The 9495-nt window shown below is 26.0% G+C and overlaps 2 protein-coding genes and 1 long non-coding RNA gene across 3 annotated transcripts in view; 1 reads left to right on the plus strand and 2 right to left on the minus strand.

Annotated features, from left to right (window-relative positions):
- Positions 1-6086, plus strand: part of LOC141537566 (uncharacterized) — a 143293-nt gene extending 137207 nt beyond the window's left edge. The window contains exon 5 of the long non-coding RNA XR_012480946.1: positions 6077-6086. This is a non-coding gene — a long non-coding RNA (uncharacterized LOC141537566). The remainder of the gene's footprint in view (positions 1-6076) is intronic.
- Positions 1786-4566, minus strand: Rpl27a (ribosomal protein L27A). Its single transcript, XM_074258608.1, has 6 exons — positions 4410-4566; positions 4129-4226; positions 3900-4052; positions 3679-3813; positions 2142-2159; positions 1786-1852 (listed from the first exon to the last, which is right to left on the minus strand). Exons 3-4 carry the CDS (start codon positions 4044-4046, stop codon positions 3685-3687), a joined length of 276 nt encoding a protein of 91 aa, XP_074114709.1. The 5' UTR covers positions 4047-4052; positions 4129-4226; positions 4410-4566; the 3' UTR covers positions 1786-1852; positions 2142-2159; positions 3679-3684.
- An 864-nt stretch (positions 6087-6950) lies between the features above and the next one.
- On the minus strand, positions 6951-8227 carry Sf3a2 (splicing factor 3A subunit 2). The gene is made up of 2 exons (XM_074258607.1): positions 8085-8227; positions 6951-7904 (listed from the first exon to the last, which is right to left on the minus strand). The coding sequence occupies exon 2, from the start codon at positions 7880-7882 to the stop codon at positions 7058-7060; it is 825 nt and encodes a 274-aa protein (XP_074114708.1). The 5' UTR covers positions 7883-7904; positions 8085-8227; the 3' UTR covers positions 6951-7057.
- Positions 8228-9495: the final 1268 nt, after the last annotated feature.

A 9495-nucleotide genomic window follows, 5' to 3' on the forward strand; every position in this document is an offset into this window, starting at 1 on the left:
CTGAGGACAAGACAGAACTTAGCTATCGATTGTTGCGCACCGTTTTCATTTGATCAATCGACTTTCAAATAATCGATTTCAAACATTCAATATATTATTAACAATAATAATAGAAAATGAAAATGAAGTTAGCCAACATTTCAAAATTTTTAGAAATTTTTTATTGAAAAAATTTCAATTAAATAATTAAAAAAAAAAAATTATACCTGTAAAAAACTTGAAAAACTATATGTAATTTTTATGACATTAAAGTAAGTTGTCACTTGACATTTTTTAATTTTTTTTAACAAATAAATTTGTTCCAAAAAATTATTTTTAAAAAATTGCATTTTTAATTTTTTAAAATTTCTAAATGTCAATTTTTTTTTGCCATAATTTATTTGTTACAAGAATTCTTAAAATTATCAACTATCTGCTAAGTTAATTTTCATGTCAATTTTAAAAATTTTTTTTTGAATTTTTGAACGTTTTAATTAAATTTTTTATAACACTGAAGTTGACAGATATTAAAAATTTTTTTAGAATTTTATAGCAATTAAATTATTAAAGAAAGAAATTAATTAAAAAGTTTCACATGTGAAAATTAATAAAAATTACAAGTGAAAATTTTTAGAAGCATTTTTTTATTGTAATTAATTTGTTAAAAAAATTTTTTTAATTGACAGCTGACCGCTAACTTCAATATTGTCAATCATACTGAATTCTCTTGATCATATTTTGATTTTAATCAAATTAGTGCTAGGTAAATATTTTTGGGAAATTGTAATTATAACTTTTTTTTTCTTATTTATAATACTAAAATCAGCACACAGCTGATAATTTTTTATGACATTTACGTAAACAGTCACTTGAAGATTTTTTAATTTTATTTAACAAATAAATTTTTTCTGAAAAATTGTATTTATAATTTTTAAAAATTTTTACATGTCAATTTTTTTTTTGTCATCATTTATTTGATAAAAAAATTGTAAAATTAAATGTCTACTATATTAATTTTCAATAATTTTTTTGGTTTTATGACAAGTTGATGATAAAAAAAAACATTATTAAAAATTTTGCGCTTGTAATTCTTTTTAATTTCTATATGTAATATTTTTTCATTATTTCATATTAAATCATTTCTTTTTAATTTCCCAAAAATTAACAGATGTTTGTTAATTTCAGTATTTTTATTTTACCATTTTTACTGAAGAAAATTTTGTTACAGTAAAAAGAAACTAATTTCTTTCTGATCATAAAATTATGATCAAATTTCCGTCAACATTCACTTGTTTTTTTTTACTTTAAAAATAAAATAATTTTTGAAAGAAAAATAAATTTTTTAAGTTGATTTTTTAACTTAAAAAAAATTGGAAAAAAAAAATAGTTCTTAATAATTTCTTCTCGTGAGTTTTTTTTTTCCATTTTTCTTGATAATAATTTATATGGTTAGTAGAAATTTTTAAGATTATCAAATATTTAATTTCAGTAATTATTTATATTGCCGAATAAATTTATTGAATTATTGATGAATCTATTTGCTCTTCCAGTAAAAAATTCGTGAACCGGATACTTGGAAAATCAAATAGATCGTTAACGATAGAAATCACCCATCATTACTAATGTTTGAGTAAATTTAAAAAAAGAGGATTGCTGAAAAATTTCTTGACGAATTAAAAAAAAAAAAAAAAATAATTCTTCATTCTAAATCTCAAACTGCAATATAAAAATTTAATTTTGTTTTTTTATTTGAATTTAGCTGAAAGTAAAATAAAATTAAAATTAGATTGAAATAAGTACAAGAGATTTAGTTATTGAAAAAAACTGGTTTTATTTAAGATGATAGGCTTTGTCTCAATCAAGTTCTTCAAGTCTGAAAAAAGAAAATAAAATAAAATTTTTCATACACTCAATACACTTTTTAGTTTAATTAGAAAAAAAAATAATTATTATAATTTTTAAAAATATTCAGATAATGAACGAATCTACATGGTTAAAAGTGTTGTACGCACTTTAAGACCGCCCGTTCACAATATCATCATAATAAATTTAAATTTAATTTTGACTTTAATGAAATTTTAAGTTGAAGATTTTATTTTTATTCAAGAAATAAATAATTTTGTACAAAATAGAAGCGAAAAGTTGATGAAAGATGCACATACCACTTCAAGTCTCGATAACTGTAACAAAAAACAAAACCAATAATTAATGCTTTATATTATTCAATAATGAGAGATTAAATATATAATTAAGTAAAATCAGTTTCTGAACATATTCAACAGTTATAAACAGTGTTTGTACGCACTATTCTGACCGCCCGTTCGATATCGATCATGTATGTTTAAATAATTTTTTTATTTACTCTACAATAAACTTAGGAGCAAAATAGTTCAAATTATAATAATCTATGATCTATCAAATAAACAAATTTTTCAACTAAGAAAAATAAAATTATTTGTTAAAAATTGAACCAGTCAATAACTTATTGAATTAGAAAAAATTTACAAATATCGTAACATAAAAATAAAAATTAATATAAAATATGACAAATGCAAAAGAATAAGCTAATGTTGTTACATAAAATGTTTTGAATGATAAAATAAATATAAATTATTAAAATGCAAAATAAGAAATAACTCGAAATAAGTTGATTAATTAAAGTGTTACAAAATTTTTAAAAAGTTTGGAAAATCCAAAAGTGCACGCCTCATAATATAATTTTTCATAATAAAATTGATTAAAATAAAATATAAAAAGCAAAATAATAAGAAATAGAAAACTCTGCTATGGTTTAGCGACGCCATAATTCCAAGGTGAGGAAAAAAATACTTTAATAAAATGTTCAGATAGATTTACAAAAAAATACACAGTCATATCGATACTGCCATTCTAATACGTCATATCCCACAAAATTTGACAAATTAACTTTTTTTGAAAAATAGAATCACAACACTTATGCACGTCATAATAAAATGTTAAAGGTCAAATAATTTAATAACTATTTTTAAATAAATATTTTCATCTGTCAAATCCCATTTAATCAATGTTAAAAATGAATCGTTTTTACCGTCTGCTATAGAATTTTCTAAATATGGAATACGACGTATTAGAGTGGCAGTATCGATATATTAATTTTTTACAAATAATAATTCAACGACAGTGAATTGAACGTTCATATTAATTGAGAAAGTCCGTCGTGTGTTACTTTAAATAATAAAAAAAAAATTATTCCAGTACGATCATTTTTTTGACCAATTTCTCTGCCACATAAAATTGTTATTGAAATATATTTTATGTGCCTGACCAATTATTTGACTTAATATTAGTACACTCATATTGAAATGTAAGTGCGATATAAATAAAAAAAAAAAAAAAAAATCAATTTCAATTTCGAGAAAACTGCTTTTTTGAAATGTCGAAAGTAGAGCATTATTTCAACGCTTCGCTTATGAGGCATGCAATAATTTAATTTTTGAATCAAAGCATTTTTAAAATCCAATTGCTATTTAAGTTAAGTCAACATTCGGTTTAATATTTTAGAGAATTAAGCTAATACATGATTTATCATAAATTTTGCATTAATCCATTAAAATATAGCTACTTAAGTATTTAAATGTAAAGCATGTAAGCTCTTCATAATTTAATAATTAAAAATGTAAATATTCAATAAAATTTAAAAATAACTAGATAGATAATTACCATTGATTAAGCGCTGAGGACACAAGCACCACCAACAGCCTTGATTTTGTCTTCTGCTTTTTTACTGAAGAATTTGGCCTTAACAATAACGGGTTGGTCAGGTAAACGGCCTTTGCCTAAAAGTTTGTAGTAACCCTGCAAAAAAATAATTATAAATTAAACTTTTCACTCAATACATTGCACAAAATAACGATGAAAGTATTAAAAATTTAAATGCTTACAGCTTTGGAAAGATTAATAACTGGAACTTTTCCGTTCGTGTTGTCTTTGTATCTCAATCTGGTTTGTTCAGAGACTAGCGTCCACAATTTGTCCAGGTTAAGAGTTGGGCACCATGTCGAGTTTTTACGAACGTGGTAATTCCTCATACCGAGCTGGAAATTTAAATAAAATTTATGATAAATTATTTTATTTACAAGATTAATTAAAAAATAAAAATAAGGCTGTTACCTTTCCGAAGTACCCGGGATGGTATTTGTCAAAGTTGATTCGGTGGTGATGGAGACCACCAGCGTTACCACGACCTCCAGGATGCTTTCTGTGTTTGCCTTAAATAATAAAAAATAATTACATTGGAGTTATTCAATAAACATTAATAGTAAAAAATAATTCTGTTTAGGGGAAGGCTAAAATAATTATTATCATGATGATAAAAGAGACAAGTTTGTGGAAGAGAGGTTAGAGTTAAGTATGATCCAGTTATTAATTTTAAATAAATTAATTATTCTTACCAATGCGTCCATGACCGTGGCTGACATGACCACGAAGCTTCCTAGTCTTTTTCTTATGTGTGGCCTAAAAAAAATCCATTATATTAATAAATTATTAATAGAGTTACTCATGTTGAGATGTTTACACGTATACACGCGGAGCAAATGTTAATTCACATTGAAAATTGAAATAATAAAATTTTAACATAAAATTTGAGCAACTATTGAAATTTAACAATAAAAAAATAATCAAGTTTTGAGAATAATTATTAATTTTTATTTATTTTGTACGGATTTAATGAATATTTTCGGATAACTAAGGAGGAAAATTAAGAAACGCACCATCTTTGTTAAACCAAAAAGCGAAAAGGATACTGGTAATGCAGCGTACAGGTGACAGAGTGTGGGTCCGGCGCATGCGCTGTGAAAAACACTGTAGCGCTGCTCTGATGAAAATTTACCAGTAAAATGTCCTCGTGTTTTACCAACTTTCGGATTTTTTTGAGTACTTAACCAAGATGGAGTTTTACACTGTATAGCGACTGTTTAACAAACTACTGTAGTTGATGACCACAATTGCGGGGTATAGAAATTTTTTCATGTCTAAAAAAGTTAGTGTAGTAAAATAGTAAAAAAGTTAGTAATAATGACTAAATTTTATCGATCATTTTTAAATATAGGTACTAAAATATAAATTATAACGATTAATTTTACTAAAAAAATTACTCGAGGGAGAAAATGGCATGAAAATTAAGTTAACCGACATTTGAAGATTTTTAGAAATTCTTTTTGTTGAAAAAATTGTTAAAAAAAAAAAAAAAAAAAAAATTAAAAACTTGAAAAACTCTAAGTGCAATTTTAAAAAAGTTTTTTTTTGTTTTAACTGAATTGAAAAAAAAAAATCAAAAAATTAAAAACGCCGGCTAACTTTAGTATTATGAAATTAGCACACAACTAATTTTTAAAAATTTTCAAGTAACTTTCAAACTCATCAATATAAATATCTCAATTAGCTAAAAATATTTTTTTTACAATTTTACAAACCAATCCTACAGAATATTTAATTCTTTATTTTAGTTTTATTCAAACACATTTTAAAAAATTCCCAAATAATAAATTCGATGATAAAAAATGAAGCAAAATTATTTTTTTAATTACTGCAATAATATAAATTATTAATCATAAGTGTCCGTGGATGTAATTGAGAATCAAGAAAATTTTTTTAAAGGTATCAAATAAAAGAATATTTGATGAAAATTTTCAACAATTTTATTTCTTAGCTAAAGAAATCAAAATTTTTCTCGCAGTAACTTTTTTGTTGAAAAAAAATTATTTCTTTCCAAATTAATAAAACTTTTTGTTTTAACTTTAAAAGTTGCTGTAAGAAAAATTTTGATTTTTTCAGCTGAAAAATAAAATTGTCGAAAATTTTCAACAAAATAATTTTTTTTTTATAAAATTGCTTACTTTTTCAAAAGTACTTGAACACTTATAAAAATGGGACTAGTACTTGAACAGACTTTTCGAATCGCTGTAATACAAAATCCGTATATTTAATATGAGTAATATGCGTATATTATAATTATTCAATGATACAGTAATTGATTTCTGTAAATTTTTTCAATTATAAATCAAAACAATTATATTTTTGTTAACTTAAAAGTTGACATGTCAAGAATAGCCGATAGATGCTATTTTTTTTCATGAAAAAGGTACTAAACCGCAAACCGAATAATCAATAAAAAAAACGGTGTCATCATCTCAAGTAGAAAAATTGTACCACCCAATGAAATAGTTTTTTTTAAATACTACATATTTTTTGCAAAGACATAAACTATGATTTTTATATTAAATTTTAATGTCAAACTATACCTCTAAATTTTCAAAGCGGTACCCAGAACTTGAACAAGCTGAGGCCGTATAATTTTAACAGCACTCTAATCTCTAATAGGTTTATAGACTAGTAATCAGCATGGTGGTTTGTATTAATTACTGTAAATTACATAAGTTTTATAGCTAAAAATTATTGAACGTTTTAAATTATAATTGAAAATTTGCTTTGTCATTCATAAAAAATGAAATTAAAAAATTAAAAACAAATTTTACGATAGCTCTCGACACAGGGGGTTGCGGAGGTGGGTGTTAACATTAAAATTTCAATTTCCAAGCTGTAGCTCCTATAAGATCCAAATTTGGTAAGAATCTTCTGTATGTGATGTAGAAATGATTTAATATCGGATTTTATGACAACCTACTCCCACTATGGACTGCGGAGGTGGATGTTAAGAATGAAAATTCCAATTTCAAATTTCCAAGCTCTAGTTCCTATAGGATGCAAATGATATAGTGATTGCACATTGAAAGTTACAATGAATATTAGCTAGAATTATCACATGGATAAAAGGTATAGGCCAATCCGATGGAATTTAGAATCTGACCAAGTCAAGACAATACTCCAATTAAATTTAAGTCTAGATTTAAAAATACAATTCTATAAATGTAATACAATTCTGTAAATGTTTATTATTATAATATGGTGATTGAAATAATATTTAAAAAAAATTTGGTTTCTCTTAAAAAAATCTCTTGTACTGATTTCAATTTTATTTCCATTATCATCACTTAAAAATTATTTGTGTTTAATATAACAGTATCCAGTAAAATAAAATTTATCCAAGATGCGGAGGCGGTGGTGGAATTTGTACGCCACCAAGCATCGCAGCTGGTGGTGGAGGTACTGGATTGAAAATAGGCGGCCGGGGAGGCGGTGGAACAGGCATCATCGGTTGTCCAAGTCCTGGTCGAATCAAAGGCACCGGAGGAGGTGGAATTTTTCCAACGGCCGGTTTTTCATTTTTAAATGCAAATTGCAAGAAAAATTGCTTGGTGTCCTTGTTCCAATGTGTCCAAAATTTACCTTCAGCCTTTTCAACTTCTCTACTTGGCACTTTAAAAGCCACAGTTTCGTAAGGTTCTGCTGCGAATAATAAATACTGCCATTTACGATCTGGTGGTTCAACTCGTTGCTCATAAGCTGACATGAATCGATGCCGAGGAATAACATTATCCGCGACTTCGGGATAGTCAACCTGAAACAGTAAGCTTTGTTGTCCGGTTTCTGGATCCCGTTGTTTCGTTACACGATAACCGGGTCGTCCGATCTTCACAAATTTTTTCGGCTCAACGCGGGGTTTTTCTGGAGCCAATGTTTGTGGGGCTTCTTTGGCTTCTTTAGCAGCACGCCGAGCTAAATTTGCTTGATGCTTTTTACCTTGAGTATGTGCTAAATAACTGCCTTCATTGTTGTGTAGTGTCAAACACAATTTACACTCGTATGATCCCAAGTGATTTTTCATAAAATATGGATCTTTATTAAGGTCGATTGTTTCTAATGCCAATTGCCGAAGACGTTCTCGACGATCACGATTACTCTCCGACCAAGAGGCAACTCCTCCACCCCCGGTTTTTCCTCCAGGACGATTTTGAAAATCCATTTTTGTTTATTTTTAATCAACTCTGAAAAAAAAAAATATTAATTTCTAGTCAATTAAAAAATTTTTTTAAATAATTCCAATTACTAAAAATTATTTTTATAGTTGTTTAAATTTTTATAACCTATAAATTTTTAGACATAAAATTTAAAAAGATCCTTATATCAGAATAAAAAAAAAATTAATAAAATTTTGGTTTACTTACATAGATTATTAAATAATTATGTGGAATATTAAAAAATATTTGTTAATACATAAATATATCAATGTATATTCATCGATATCTAAATATAATATCGTATGTAAATAAATAAAAGCCGAATAGTTTTCAACTCCGGGTCTTTAAGCCCGAAGGCGCTTCAAGCGCACCAACTCAACGATAAATTCTCCATTGTAGATGTCACGTCAGTAGTTGCGCGCGTAATTTGATTTGAAATTGTAATATTTTGCCTTGTATAAATTTGAATATGTATATATGTAGCTAATATTACAAAAAAACAAAGAAATCCGGCAAAAAATAGTTTCACTGTAAAGTGTCAATACAAATGTAATTTATAACTTTTTTTTTAATTATGAAATAAAAAAAGAAAAAAATTACTTATATATTTTAGATTGAAAAAAAAAAATTTTTTTTGTGGAAAGCGTAAAAATAAAAAAAAAAAAATTTGGAAAATTCAAAAGTGCACGACTCATAATATTCATTTAATCATAAAATATTAATAAAATAAAGAATTTGAAAAAATATATATATAAAACAGCTAAAATAGCACGATAATGCGCAACCACCTCTAGTGGGATAAATATACACAGTATATGTAGATATATGCAGATAGTCTTCTGGTTTTTGTTTTATTTCATTAATTGTAAATGAACGACATTGAATTATCTAGCCATTTGCATTCGGTGATCTATAATTCTTTCAAAGAATTAAAAAAATTCGCAAGTTGCACTGACAGAAGGATTTCTTAGCATTTAAAAAGATTTCTTTGTATTTAAGAAATCATTTCATAAACATCATTACTTAGTGTTTAAAGAATATTTCTGAATATGTAAAAAATATTTCTTAAATACTAAGAAATGTTCTAAATACTAAGAAATATTTTTTAAATTCTTAAATACAAAGAAATCTTCTTAAATACTAAGAAATCCTTGTATCAGTGTACAGTGTTTCCGGAGTTTCATACATGATGGACAAGAAAATTTTTTGACCTATTTTGATGTTTTTTTCCGTGTCTATTGGACTAAATCAATTTTTGAAAAGTGTCAAATAAATCTCCATTAAATTATCTTGAAAATAGTATGCACGATATCTTGATTCCGTGAACTAACGAGACTATAATAATAAAAATAGTTGCCGAAATGAGGCGAAAAAAATTTTTCGATCGTAAAGCACTTTCTGATGCTTGGTGTGCATGACTCAATACTTTCTATTTTTAATTTCCCTCTAAGAAAATCTCAGATTTTAAAAAATCGGGAAGTTATTGGTTTTACCCCGTTTTCCAAAAATCGAGTTTTCATCAGATCTCGACGTTTTAAGGTCACAGGAAGCTTCCCTGAATATTGCCGCGATGTTGTCACTATGTCTGTATGTGTGAGTATGTGAACCGCTTTTAACT

The sequence above is a fragment of the Cotesia typhae genome, unplaced genomic scaffold (genome assembly GCF_013202065.1).
Source record: "Cotesia typhae breed Kobodo isofemale line unplaced genomic scaffold, CoteBio_Ctyphae scaffold_91, whole genome shotgun sequence".
In the NCBI taxonomy this organism is placed as follows: domain Eukaryota; kingdom Metazoa; phylum Arthropoda; class Insecta; order Hymenoptera; family Braconidae; genus Cotesia; species Cotesia typhae.